The following is a 14,569-nucleotide window of genomic DNA, read 5'->3' on the forward strand; positions in this document are numbered from 1 at the left end:
ATATCTTTGCCTTTCTGTACAAGTTCTTCTAGCTCAGCCTGGTGGTGCTTCGATGACTTGTCCACCAGAGGCTAGATCACAGCTTGAGCTGTTGTGAAGTGCCAGGTGAACTTCATGTACTTTGGTAGGGAACCACCTGGAAACTCTGAATAGCTTTGATGAGACAGAAGGGGTTGGGATCAAGACCAGCTTTAAACTAACAGGACACAATTCCACCATGAGCTGAGAGCCCAGATGCTCTCCCACAGCTGACTCTTGCTGGCTTGCTCTTGACATGGTAGTCCTTGGGCATCATGCAGGGAGCAGCATTCCCAGTGGCATGACTGAGTTAACTTGATTTTGAAGGATAGCCCTATGCACAAAAGCTCCATATGGAAAATAGCACCCATGGCTCTGGGTGCAGAGCATCCCTGGGAGGTGAGCTCCAACCATGATACTTGTTCACATCAAGGGAGACTTTGTGCAAACATAAAGCAAATCCAATGCACCATAGCATAGGGTCAGTACGCAAGTAAATGGGAGCATGAGTCCCTCAACTCACTGTGTGTACCTGGGGTGCTGTTAACACTCTGGATAAGCAAGCTTACCAGTGGTTCATTGAGTCATCATAGTATCATAGATTGGGTTACATTCTGGTTTGCAGTGCATCGTTTAAGAGGTTGAAAATATTTTCCACGTGTTTAAAGAAAATTATAAACAGATTGAGCCTGGGTACAGTAGATCCACTGAGCTAAATTTTACTAAGAAAAGCTTTGATTAAAGAATGAGGCATGAGGGGAAGGGAGAGGGGACTGGTGGGGGATTTGGTCATTTTAATGGAAAAACGTGTACAGAAGCATACTCTCTGAATGTGGGAAGAGAGTCTTTGGGCAGGAATGCACCTGAAGTAAATCAGTACCTACTAAAGCAGCTCTTTCAAATACAACCAAAGCAACTCCATGAAATTGCAAGACAGCAGGCATGGCATTTTCACTGGGATATGTGCTGTGTTCAGTCATATTAATTACTGCGTGGGCCCAATTTTCAGTGCAGTCAATCCATGGGAAACAAAAGAGCTGAGGGGGAAATATAAAAAGTCAGCCAGCTAATAAGAGCCAGATTCAGTAACACTATTTGCCTTCTCTGAATGATGAGGTAGAGATTGTGATAGTTCTCTTGTGGCAAGGTCTGTCATGTTGCTGTGGGGCATGCACAGAGTGTAGGGCTAAGAGGGGCTTGTAGGAACATCCTGTGCATCTGTATAGGTATATATGTATCCTATATACACATGGTATAACTCCTTTTGTGAGAAACCCTGGGAGGTGGTGGAGTCACCTTCCCTGCAGGTGTTTAGGAAGAGGGTAAATATGGCACTGAGGGACATGATTTAGTGGGCATAGTGGGGGTGGGTTGATGGTTGGGCTAGATGATCTCAGTGGTCCCTTCCAACCTCAGTAGCTCTATGAAACTAGGTAAGATAAGTTTCTAATTCAAGGTTTCCCATGTGGGGTTCAGTGTGTGTTCTCAGAGCAGTCTGTCATGTGATGGCACTTGAGGCATCCTCCACTTGCAGTATCTCTTTCCCTGCTCTGCTGAGACTCGTGGGCTCTCCAATTTGGTACGATACTAGGGCTTTCCTACCTCCACTGTCAGCCTGGCATGGCTACATTGGCCCTTCTCTGCAAACAGTGGGCATCTCGCCCCACTGAAAATGCCATGGGTCTCCTGGGGGAACTTCAGTTGTGGGAATTTCACTTTTACAGCAGAACTTCAGTTTAATGTCAGTATTTTAGCAGACTATTTGGTTTGTTTGCCTAGTACTTTATAGGGGGATTATCTGTTGTTAATTGTTTTTCTTTTTTCTTTCCAGATTGTTTTTCAATTTAGAAGTTGAACTTGCTCTTTTTTAGTGGTAACTTTCTCCTCCATTCAGGTTCCAAACTTCCCTAGGAAGTGACTTCATGGCATTATTCAAGCTGATTATTGCCTGGAGTGGCTGTGGCTGAATTACCTAGTATTTGTATAATGGCAAACTCCCAGTCCATATGTATTTAATGACTGTAATCATTTATTACTTTCCTTATTGGGTTTGTTTTTAAAGAAAGTTTTACAGTGCTATTTATGATATGCTAAGTGGTGCAACTTGCTGAAAAAACACATCACGTTCATTTTATTTTTAATAGGTTTTGCTTGTTAAAATGGAAATATTTTATTTACCCTAGTAGGGCAGTTTTTTTTGCCGACAGTTTTATTATTTCAATTACTCAGACATTTCTTTCCTCTTTTGTTTCCCCCAATATCCCTCCAGGGAATTTTAATGTGTCCATTCTTTATTTAAGATTGGGCTCAGAATGTGTTATTTCTAGCACGGCAGAGAAAAAGCGTGATGTAGAAGACATTAAATAGTGGGATGTCAAGGTTTTATTTTCTTTCCTCTTTGAGCAGTGAAATCCTTTTCCCATCTATGTCATCTGGTGATTAATTGCGCTCGTAATCTGTGCTCCTTCATCAATAACTGCCTGCTATCAGTGCCATGCAGAGGCTGTGCTCAAGTAAGACTCATTTGACTAAAGGATTTGTGGCTGCTGATAAATGAAGATACATGTATTCTATAGGTCTTGCAGAGAGATCTTGACAAATTAGAGGGCTGGTAATGGCCAATCACATTAAGTTCAACAAGAGCAAGTGCTGGATGCTACATCTGGGGCAACTCTGGGTATATGTACAACCTGGAGGATGAGGTACTGGAGAGCAGCCTCACAAAAAGGGATCTGAGGCTTCTGGCTGATGGCAAACTGAATCTGAGACTGCAGTGTGCTCTGGAGGTAAAAGGGCCAACCATACCCTGGGGTGCACCAGGCCCAGCACTGCCACCAGGTGAAGGAAGGGACAGTCCTGCTCTGATGGCAGTGGGCATGGAACAGGCTGCCCAGGGCAGTGGGCATGGCCCTAAGCTGCCAGAGCTCTGGGAGCATTTGCACAATGCTCTCAAGATGTAGGATTTGGATTTAGGTTGGTGCTATGTGGAGCCAGGAGTTGGACTCAATGATTCCTGTGTGTCTCTTCCTACTCAGGGCATTCCATTAGCCTATGATTCTATCTATGGATAAATGCTAATTTGCTAATGCTTTATAGATACTGGTAGTGATACAGAATACATTTCACACACCTATGGATAAAAAGGACAAAAGCTAGGCCACGTTCTGCAATTCAAAACATGAATTCCAAGGGCTCATGCTAGAGGGAAGCTTCACAGTGTTCAGTGGGCACCAGCGGGCAAGCTGAATTCACCAATACTACTTATTTATCCTTTCCTCCGGAGCTCCCCTACCCTCTCCTCTCCTTTTTTTTCCCCTTTGCTACTCCTCTGGTCTCTGGGGTAGGAACGCTCCCTTGGATTTTGAGGAAGCAAATCCTTGTTGGGACAGTGGAGGAGCCTCCTGAGCTCCAGTGTTTGGACTGTCTGTGGCTACTGCATGTCCATGACCATTCCTGAGGGAGATATAAAGCATGTGACACAGCACATCCTCATGCTTCTACATGCCATTGTGTTTTCCAGGGTGTCGGGGGGAGAGCTTTTTGACCGTATTGTTGAGAAAGGGTTTTACACTGAGAAGGATGCCAGCACCCTGATCCGACAGGTCCTGGATGCTGTCTACTACCTGCACCGAATGGGCATTGTCCACAGGGACCTCAAGGTATGACTACTACTTGACCTAGTCTTCCAATCAGTGTTAATGAAGGTTGTGTAATTATGCAAGTGTAATGCACGCAAGTCCAGCCTCCCCTGGGATGGATGTTTCTGTAAGGAATTACCATAGGAAGGATGCTCTGAGGGTTACATATCCTTCAACTGTAATTGATTTTAATAAGAATTCTTGCAGTCAATGCTGTTAGAGTCAACAGGTGTTTTGCACGTATGATTTGGGAAAAGAAGTCATTCATTAAAATCTGGAACATTACATTAAGACAAAAAACTCAGCTGGAATGTAAGTGCTTACTGTTGCACATTATCTTGCAGGTTTGCTGTGCTATGTTTACTCTTACTTAAAAATGATTAATAGAAATAAACTGTGTGGGAGAGTTGAATGATTCCCCATCCTGCTATTTAGGCCAGTGTTTCTGGAGATCTTTTTCACAGCAAGAATTCTTCTAAGGCACATTGTGTGCCAGTGTGATTTTAAGATAGTCATCCTTTCAACTGCACTGTGTTATTATATCAGAAGCCCTCAGCTTTTCTGGTTTAAAAACAACAACAACAACAACATCAAAACAACAACGAAACCAGCACACCACCACAACAACTACAGTGAAAACAAGCAAGCGTTATTTCTAAATTGTTTTCTTTTCATATTTTAAAATGTCATTAGGATAAGCAGAAAGGCCTGGATTTCATAATATACAGCTAAACCATTCTGTCTTTAGTCATCTTAAATAATAAATCAGTAGGTGACATTAGAAAAAAAAAAATACAAATGTCAAAATAAAGCTAAAAATTAAACTAAAAAATTGGTGACAACATTTTTGGTTTAGTTTTTGTAAGGATGCCAGAAACAGGAGTGGCTTTGAGTGTTGATGCTGTAGCATTGAGCTGTCCTCACATATACTGGATTTTGGCAAAATAGGTCAAATTATATATAAAGACTGAATGAACATCAGAGGAGTCATGAGCCACAAAAATGTATGTAGATAGTTTTAATTTTGAATGCAATTTTAAATTTAATGCATTATTTACTCCCAGTGTGAATCTTTTTGCTGTGTGAGGGCTGTTCCCATAAAACGTTCCCATAATAAAACATGACATATTGTAATTAGAAAGTACATCGATCTACAAATTGCTTCAGTAGTTTATTGAAAGATATGATGAATTTAAATCAAGCAAATATCCTTCTTCAGCAGTATTTTGATGCAAAGACCAGCTCTTTTTCTGTCTTTTTGTTTGCAAGTGTTTATTGGTAGCTTATCTGTTATTAAAATGACTCATAAAATATGGTATATGAGGAACACCTGCTGTGACATATCTATTAGCACAAACATATCATGATGGCTAAAATAGGAGTATAATAAGGCTTTTTTTGGTTTCAAACTATCAAGATAAGTGCAAGTTTCAAATTGTGATCCCCTAAATGAAACTCTGGGAAAGAATCCACTCTATAAAAATACAACCCTTGAAATATCTGTAACAATTATTTATTGCAATTATGTGTTATTCAGATACCAAAATAGTACTTGCTGTAGTCAGGAAAAGCAGATCTGTGTTCCAAGTCTCTGATATCAATAACACAGCAGAAATTAACAAGAGATGGCAGCAGATGAAATCCAATGAAGTCCAGGATTGGCAAAAGGAGTGAAAGGATAGAGCAGCTCTGCTTGATACAGAGCCATCTTGTTAATGCTTCTTGAATTAACCATTTCATTTTATAAAAAGTGGAATTGCTTTAAATAAGTTTTAAGCAGGTTTAAGTTTTAAATGGTGGATTTATTGGCCTTGCTAAACATGAATAAATGAGGGATCTGAGATGAGTGAGTAGAAATCGTTAGAAAACAGTTGTCTTTCTCTTAATTCCAACTCTGCCTCACCAGCAGCTGATCAGTATCAGAAACATGTTTTTCCTGTTTAGTTCTGCAATTTGGAATGGCTGCCAGCATTTTGAAATTGATAGGGTTTCAACCACCTGTAGACACCAGGGAGGGCATTAAGAGAAAAAATGAGGAGTCGAGGGCTCAAAGATGGCATAAGTTTGGAAAAGGGCTGCAGGACAGTTAGAAAGGCATTATAAAGGCCACCTAAAGCACTGGACTTAAGAGATATCATGATAAAAATGTTAATGCTACAACTTCCTCGTCCAAGTGGTACAGGAACCCACCAAAAAAGTGCTATGCTGGAACTTGTCCTTACCAATGAGGAGGGCTGGTGAGAAACATGAAGTTCAAAGGCAGCCTTGGCTGCAGTGACCAAGAAATGGTGGAAATCCTTAGGGTGTCAAAGAGGATGTGCAGCAAGCTTGCTACTCTGGACTTCCAGAGAGAAGACTCCTAACTCTTCAGGGAACTGCTTGGCAGGATGACATGGGAGAAAGCTCTGGAGAGAAGAGGAGCCCAAGAAAGCTGGTCAATATTCAAGGACCATCTCCCCCAAGCCCATAAGCTGTGCATCTCGAGAAAAAGGAAGGTGGGCAAGAATGTCAGGAGGCCTCCATGGATCAACAAGGAACTCCTAGACTTACTTAAGCAAGAAAAGAAAGTCTATAGAGAGCGGAAGCAGTAATGAGTTACCTGGGAGGACTAGAGAGAAGTTATCCAAGCAGCCAGGGATCAGGTTAGGAGAGCTAAAATCCAGGTAGAATTAAATCTAGCCAGAGACATGTAGGGGAAAAGGAAGATATTCTGTGTATATCAGTGATAAAAGGAAGGCCAAGGAAGACATAAGCCCAGTCTGGAAGAAAACTGCAGACCTGGTCATGAGGGATATGGAGAAAGCTGAGGTGCTCAGTGACTTCTTTGCCTCAGTCTTCACCAGCAAGGGCTCCAGCCACACTGCCCAAGCTGCAGAAAGCGAAGGTAAGAACTGGGAGAAGGAAGATCTACCCACTGTATGTGAAGATCAGGTTTGAGACCAACTGGAGAACGTGAAGGTGCATAAGCCACAGGGCCCAGTGAGATCCATCCATTCTGAGGGAACTGGCAGATGAAGTTGCCAAGCCGCTAGCCATCATATTTGTCATGGCAGTTTGGTGAAGTTCCTACTGACTGGAAAAGTAAAAACATAAGCCCCATTTTCAAGAAAGGAAAAATAGAAGATCCATGGAACTGCAGGCCAGTCTGTTTCACCTGTATGCCTGGCAAGATCATGGAGCAGATCCTCCTGAAAGCCCTAATAAGGCAAATGAAAAATAAAGATGAGATAATTGGTGGTAACCAACATGGCTTCACCAAGGGCAAGTCATACTTGACAAACTTGGTGGCCTTTTATGATAGAATTACAGTGTCAGTGGATAAAGGAAGAACAACTGACGTCATCTACTTGGTGCAAAGTGTTTGACACTGTTGAGCATGACATCCTGGTTGCCAAATTGGAGAAAAATGGATTTGAGGCATGGACCATTCTCTGGATAAGAAATGGGCTGGATGGTTGCACACAGAAAATTGCAGTCAATGGCTCAGTTTCCAAGTGGATGGTGAGTGGCATCCGTCAGGGATTGATGCTGGGACTGATGTTAGCATCTTTGTAGGTGACAAGGACAGTGGGATCACTTTCATCTGCAGCAAGTTTGCAGATGATATGAAGCTGAGTGGTAAAGTTGACTCCTTAGAGGGAAAGGATGACATCCACAGGGACCTGGAGAGGCTTAAGGGGTGGGCCCATGCCAACGTTGTGAAGTTCAGCAGGACCAAGCATGAGGTCCTCTACCTGGATCAGGGCAATCCCAAGCACAGTTACAGATTGGGTGGAGAATGATTTGAGAGCAGCCCAAACAAGAAGGATTTGGGGGTGTCAGTTGATTAAAGATTCAACATGAGCTAGCAATGTGTGGTGGCAGCCCAGAAGATCAACCGTATCTTGGGTTGCATCAAGACAAATTGACCAGTAGGTTGAAGGAGTGGATTCTGTCCCTCTACTCTGCTCTGGTGAGAACCCACCTGGAGTATTGCATCTAATTATGGGGTCCACAACACAAGAAAGATATCAAGCTGTTGGAATGGGTCCAGAGGAGGATCACGAAGATGATCAGAGGGCTGGAGCACCTCCTCTATGAGGACAGGCTGAGAGAGTTGAGATTCTTCAGCCTGGAGAAGACCCCAGGGGGACTTTATAGCAGCCTTGTGGTACCTGAAGGGGGCCTTACAGGAATGCTGATGAGGGACTTTTTAAAAGGGCAGGTAGTGAGAGGACAAGGAGAAATGACTTTAAACTGGAAGAGGGTAGATTTAGACTAGATATTAGGAATAAATTCTTTATGGTGAGGGTGGTGAGACACTGGAACCAGTGAGGTTGTGGATGCTCCCTCCCTGGAGGCATTCAAGGCTAGGCTGGATGGGACTTTGAGCAACTTGATCTAGAGAGAGGTGTCCTTGCCTATAGCAGGGGATTGAAACTAAATGGTCTTAAAGGTCCCTTCCAATCCAAACCATTCTATGATTCTATGAATGCTATATTATTTATATTTCAATTAACAGAATTGTTTCCTTTTTTGCCTCAGTTCCAGTTGATTCACAGCTACAGTTACAGCTTTCCCTTAGTTTGTAAATCCGTTGTGGTTATCATGTCCCATGGATGAAGGCATTATTATGTGATATTATGCTGGAACTAGGCAGACACAAAGCACTTTAATGTCCACTTGAGATTGAGTAGGAACCCCAGAGTATAGGAAGTTAACGTCAGCTTCCATTTTTTCTTCATCCACCTCTTTCCCCAGAGTAGGAGTTTATGGTGAAGAAGAAGGGAGGACAGATATCAGAGCTGCTGCAGTACAATTGCTTTTCCTTACACATCCAAGCTTGGAAGTGTCCCAGGGAATTTAATGATGTTCCGTGGTCCCATCTGCCTCTCATCATTTCCTGGAAACCCACATCTGAAGCACACAACAGCCTGATAGACAAAATGTGTTGCATGTGTGTAGGCATTTGTACTAGTATCTAAGGAAGAAGTCCACATTGGAGATCCTCACTCTTATAGATGAAGACCTCACGGTCCAAGTGGTGTAATAGTAAGTTGTTATTGCTGGGTTGTCAGGGTGCTAGCAGATACTGGACCTTTTTGCAATCCCAGATATTATGCATGGGAAGAGACTCTTCACAGCAGCTAGCAAGAGCTTTGCTGTAGGGTATTCACAGCTTATAGATAGATGATTTCCAGATTGGCATCTGGGAACTGGTTGGACATTCCAACCTGCTGACTTTGGTGTGAAGGCTCAGAGCTTTGTGGAACGACTCTTGTTTTCTGTCAGAATAAAGAAGTTCCTGTGCTCAGTTCTGCAGCATTTTTTCCTAATCATCTGTAGCTAAAGCATCACTGAATAATTCTGTTGATTTTAAAGTCATTTTCTCTGTTGTAACAGTTGATTCCCAATGGAGAAGATATAAAAATTCTCTAACACCTGCTGTTTTCCTTTTTCTTTCTTTCTTTCTTTCTTTCTTTTTTTTTTTTTTTTTTTTTCTTTCCAATTTAATGCTGTATAACTACGACTAGCACTGTTTAAAAAATAATAATAATAAGGTTAGGCTACCTGGATTTAACATATTTACCTGCTTTCAAATGAATACTTGTTTTATCTCTTGGAAACAATGGTATATTGGACACACCTCCCAAGTAAAAAGATGAAGCTTAGTTCATATTTGAGGTGCCAATGGAGAAATTCACGACTGCAGATAAGTTACTCAAAGCTCAAGGTGTCAGCTTCTTCCAGTTGCCACCATGGAGGAGTCTGGAGATGTTCTCCATACAGGTTGTAAGAGCAACTCTTTAAGATTTAGAGGAACAAAATGATGTTAGTGCATGGTATAACAAAGAATTGTATTAAATATAAGCAACGACCAGACAACCAATTAGGCTGACACATTCATACTCCACTTCGCTTGTTCTTCTTTCTAGCCTGAGAACTTGCTTTACTACAGCCAGGATGAAGAGTCAAAAATCATGATCAGTGATTTTGGATTATCTAAAATGGAGGGTAAAGGAGATGTGATGTCCACAGCCTGCGGAACTCCTGGCTATGTTGGTAAGTGATTTGGTTATACTGTTATTTCACTCCTCTCAACTGCAACACAGAAACATAGTGAAAAAGGATATGAGAAAGGGAATAATTCATTTTCTAGTTCTACTACATAGTGCACAGGAGATTTTGCAGGTATTTGTTAGAACTAGAGATTTCAGAAGTTGCTGATGTTGTGTCCTGTGTGCTCTTCTCCCTTGGATCGCAATCCTGCAATCCAGCTCAGGGTTTGTGGGATTAGCTTTCATGATTATATTTCTCTGCAAAAGGATTTTTGTCAAATCCTCTGCCTGTAGCTAAATTAGAAGCATGCAAAGAATATATTCAAATGCAAGAATCTATAATACCAAAACACTTTACATAATGTAGCATATTACTTTAATCGTAAAAAACAGTGTTTCCTGGAATCCTCTGACAGAAGACAGTAAAATGAAAGAGCTAAGTTTATTCAGAAAAGTTCAGTAATCCTATATTTCAATTACATTAAGTTACTGACTTGTTTAAGTATTTAAAAACCCCTTAGATCCCTGACCCTTCCTAGGTAGTAGCAATTTGTTACCTATCATATATTCCTCGATATTTTGTCCATTCTGTAGTGATTGTATCAGATTACTGATTAGAAGTGCATTTACCAGTATCCTTCTAAAAAAGTTAAAGCAACAGAATATGAGAAAAATATGGCAGATGATGACAGGATCTGTGAGAAAACACTTTTTGAAATATTTACTTCATGCATGGGACATCCAGCAAGCCAGTATTTCTTACAATACCTAGCTAGCCAGGTGAGAGGGCAAAATTAATGTCTGGGGTTAACTTGTGGCTAAATCCTTGAAACTAAAATGACAGTGTCTTTTCCAAGGATAGATTTTCTGTCTTGTAAGACAGACTTTATGTTTTCTACCAGTCACAGAGAGGCTTCTTTTGCTTTGCAGCTGCCATCTCACCTCAGATATCCTGAGATAAGATACCAGATATCCTGGTATAAGAACCTAAACAGATTATGAAGTTAGGACACACAGTGATCTGGATTTGTCCCAGGAATACCTTTTTCCAGGCATTATCTTCATGATACACAGGCACACTTCGTCTTGATAACATCAGGAAAAAAAAGAAGTGATGACTTTCTTCTTCCATCGAGATGACATCATATCATAAATGCATGAGTCAAGATTCCCTCCATACAGCCCGAATAACTGTCTTGTGTAATCACACCAGACTGGAAATCTTTTTCCAAAGCCTTAGCAAGATCTGAGCTTAGACAGCAATTTTCATAATTTTTACTATCAGCTCTTCTGTCTTTAATTAACAATTTTTATTTTGCTCTCAAATGGGCACTGACTATAATATGTCTGCAAGATACATGTAAGTTGAATGTTAGGTTTGTTGAAGTGCTGATAAAAATGAAAGAGTGCAACCCTGCTCTGGCACTATATGATCTCATGTGGCTTCTCATCCATTTAAGAAAATGTGCTATTTTGGAAAGGAAGCTCTCGAAGCATGCAACATGAATTGTCATGGAATCATCATTGAATCATCATAGAACCCTTTGAGTTGGAAAGAACCCTTAAAGGTCATCTGGTCCAACTTCCCTGCAGTGAACAGGGACACCTACAGCTAGATCAGGTTGCTCAGAGACTCATCCAATCTGACCTTGAATGTGTCCATGGACACATCCACCACTTCTCTGGGCAACCTGTGCCAGTGCCTCACCATCCTTATCATAAAAAACATCCTCTTTATGTCCAATCTAAATCTTCCCTCTTTTACTTTGAAAATATTTCTCCTTGTCTTATCACAACAAACCCTGCTAAAATCTTTCTGTCCCCTTCTTTCTTATAGCCCTGTTTTAGATATGAAAGGCCGCTCTCAGGTCTCCCTCTTCTCTTCTCTTCTCTTCTCTTCTCTTCTCTTCTCTTCTCTTCTCTTCTCTTCTCTTCTCTTCTCTTCTCTTCTCTTCTCTCTTCTCTTCTCTTCTCTTCTCTTCTCTTCTCTTCTCTTCTCTTCTCTTCTCTTCTCTTCTCTTCTCTTCTCTTCTCTTCTCTTCTTCAGGCTGAACAGCCCCAGCTCTCTCAGCTTGTCCTCATAAGAAAGGTGTCCCATCTTTTGGATCATTTTTGTGGCCCTCCTCGGGGAGCGCTCCAACAGGTCCACATCTCTCCTGTACTGAGAATTCCACATCTGCATGCAGTGCTCCAAATGAGGTCTCACCAGCACAGAGCAGAAAGGCAGAATCACTTCTCAACCTGCTGGCCATGCTTCTTTTGATGCAGCCCAGGATGCAATTGGCTTTCAGGGCTGTTGGGACACCTTGCTGGCTCATGTCCAAACAGGCCATCCATCAGTACCTCCAAGACTCTTTCAGCAGGACTGTGCTCAATACTTTTGTTCCCTGGCTTGTATTGATAGTGGGGGTTTCTGTCACCCATCTGCAAGACCTTGCACTTGGGAATGTTGCACCTCATAAGGTAAATTGCATAGCTCCACGGTTGCCAAGCAGCATTTAAACCCAGGATTAACTTCTACATTATTTGACAGGAGGAAGTGCTGCTTTGCAGTGGGCATCAGAACACATGGATCCTAAGGCATGTGCATTAAGACATGCCATTACCTGAGGATTAAGCCTCAGCATTGCCTTAATTCTTAGTCTGGTCTACAGGGCTCACACATGGGACTTCTGCTATTCATTCCCTACCTGGAAAGGAAACCTCCGAGGAGGGACATGGCTCAGTGGGCATGGTGTGGATGGATTGATAGTTGGATTTATGATCATAGAGGTCTTTTCCAACCTTAACAATTCTATGATTCTACAAGCTTCTCTTGGACCCACTGTTCAAGCCTGACTAGGTCTCTTTGGAAAGCATCCTATCAATTGTTGTACTTGGACAGATGTTTCGCAGCTCTCATTACTCATGATCTGGATGCTGATAGCTACAGAAGTGCCTTCCGGTCCTTTATTACCTTATTGAACACAAGATTTACTCATTGTGGTTCAAGAAGTTATGGACATTTATTTCAGAAGTGCTGACAGGAGTTTTTCACCTCTCACACAAAGAAAACCTCTTCAAATATTTGTTCTATTCCTTTTTTCTTTTCCATAGGACAGAGCTCCTATTATTGATACTTTTTTTTGTTTAAATAATTGGTTGCCCAGACAACATTTTCCAGGCAGTGAATGTTTTTGTTGCCATTCCTCGCAATAATGCTGTCCTCTGTTAGTATTACACCCAATTACATGTCTTCTGCATACGTATTCTGCAATTTGTACCTAAAAGTTTTCATGCCTTTCAGTCTCACTCCAATGCCCTCAGTAAATGCAACAGATCTTCCCTCTACTGGCACAACATGAATATGATCAACCTCCACACCTTTATACCAAATCTTTTTGTTTTTTCTTCCAGCTATTTTAATCAGCTTTGAAATAACGCTGAAGGATTCTCGGCTTACAACTTAATTTCTGACAGTTTTCTTTAAAGATAAATAGAACATCCCATTCTCTAAGATTTAATGAGAAATTAATATTTCTTGTCAGTTTAACTTCACTTTTATATTTCTGGGAAAAAATAGGCAAATATCACTTGCCAAAGGCACCAGGACTCAGTTAAGAAATCTTTAATGTCTACTACTCTTTATACTTCATCTGCTGAAATGGATCCAGTCAGATCCCATTATGCAAAGTGCTCTACAAGCTTCTGACTTTGTATCAGACTTGATCTTACCTCAGGTTTGCTGTCCCTCATATCTGCAAATATGCAAGGCCCCATGCCTAATTTCCACAAATAATGTATACTTTCATCTCTCTATGATTCAATTTTTTAGTTAATCAATCTTTTTTAGTTTTAGCTCTAAAGAATGATGGTATCTAAGACACCAAATTCCTGTCTGTGTGGTTCAGAAGTTCAGCAAATAGAGGAAGGTAAAGTTATAACTTAGCTTCTTCAGAAATACCAGCTTTCTTTCTGAAAAGCAAATTGTTACTTATTGAATTGGTGGATGTCTAAGTTGTGCATAACTAGTAATGCGTGAACACATTGGCTTGGCTTTAAAGGCTCTGCTTTACAGATTAAATTACTGTCAACAGCTCAGAGACCTTATTATTTCAGGAGTCTTGTCAAAGATTTTAGTCCTGAAAGATGACTGTCAGAATATTTTCACCCAATTGGATTTAGCTGGGGGTACTTCTATTAAGATACAAATCTGAGCGTTTACTTATAGTAGATAAGAAGGTCTGATAATACAGCCTTTTCTAATGAAACAATCTTCCATTTTCTTATCTGCTTTCCACTCTTATCTCCTTCCATTTCCTGTAAAGAGAGTTCAGGTGATGAGCTGGGACTAGATACCCAACTTAGAGATAACAACATAAATGAGGTAAAATAAGTTGGCTTGTGTGATTTAACTCTTTGTAAATTAGGTATGTGGATTGGTTTGCATGGATCCCACCCATTTTCTAGTCTGGAGAAGAAGTAGTGTTTTCCAAATTCTCTGAATGATCTATGGGATTATGGGCAAGATCTGTATAAGCCATTAGTAATATGTTGATTTAAACATTACAGATGTGGACTGCTTGGAGGCTGTTTATAAAAGCTTGGTTTTGATGGAGGAGGTGTTCAAAACTGCATGAAAATGAGTTGTCGTTGAGGTGTGTCAAGTTGGGCACTCAGTGAGTGACTCTCCAGTCACTCAACAAATTCCTCTGAAGATATTTTGGCTGCTTGGAAACTAGATCTTGCTGATTGACCTTCTGTGAGATTTGATCTCTCAAAAGCTTTGGTTACTTCTGCAGATGGGACTTAGACTCACAAGATGCTTACAGAAACTGAAACTTTCAGTTCTGAAAAATATATTGGAAAGTCTGTCTCAGCAATCTGATCTCCATT

The 14,569-nt window shown here is 41.0% G+C and overlaps 1 protein-coding gene across 1 annotated transcript in view; it reads left to right on the forward strand.

Moving 5' to 3' along the window:
* Positions 1–14,569, forward strand: part of CAMK1D (calcium/calmodulin dependent protein kinase ID) — a 218,254-nt gene that overhangs the window by 167,242 nt on the left and 36,443 nt on the right. Inside the window, exons 4-5 of the mRNA XM_085215915.1 lie at positions 3,539–3,677; positions 9,572–9,698. Of these exons, the coding sequence (XP_085072041.1) occupies positions 3,539–3,677; positions 9,572–9,698 (266 nt within the window). The remainder of the gene's footprint in view (positions 1–3,538; positions 3,678–9,571; positions 9,699–14,569) is intronic.

Source organism: Meleagris gallopavo, chromosome 1 (assembly GCF_905368555.1).
Source record: "Meleagris gallopavo chromosome 1, MGAL_WU_HG_1.1, whole genome shotgun sequence".
NCBI lineage: Eukaryota > Metazoa > Chordata > Aves > Galliformes > Phasianidae > Meleagris > Meleagris gallopavo.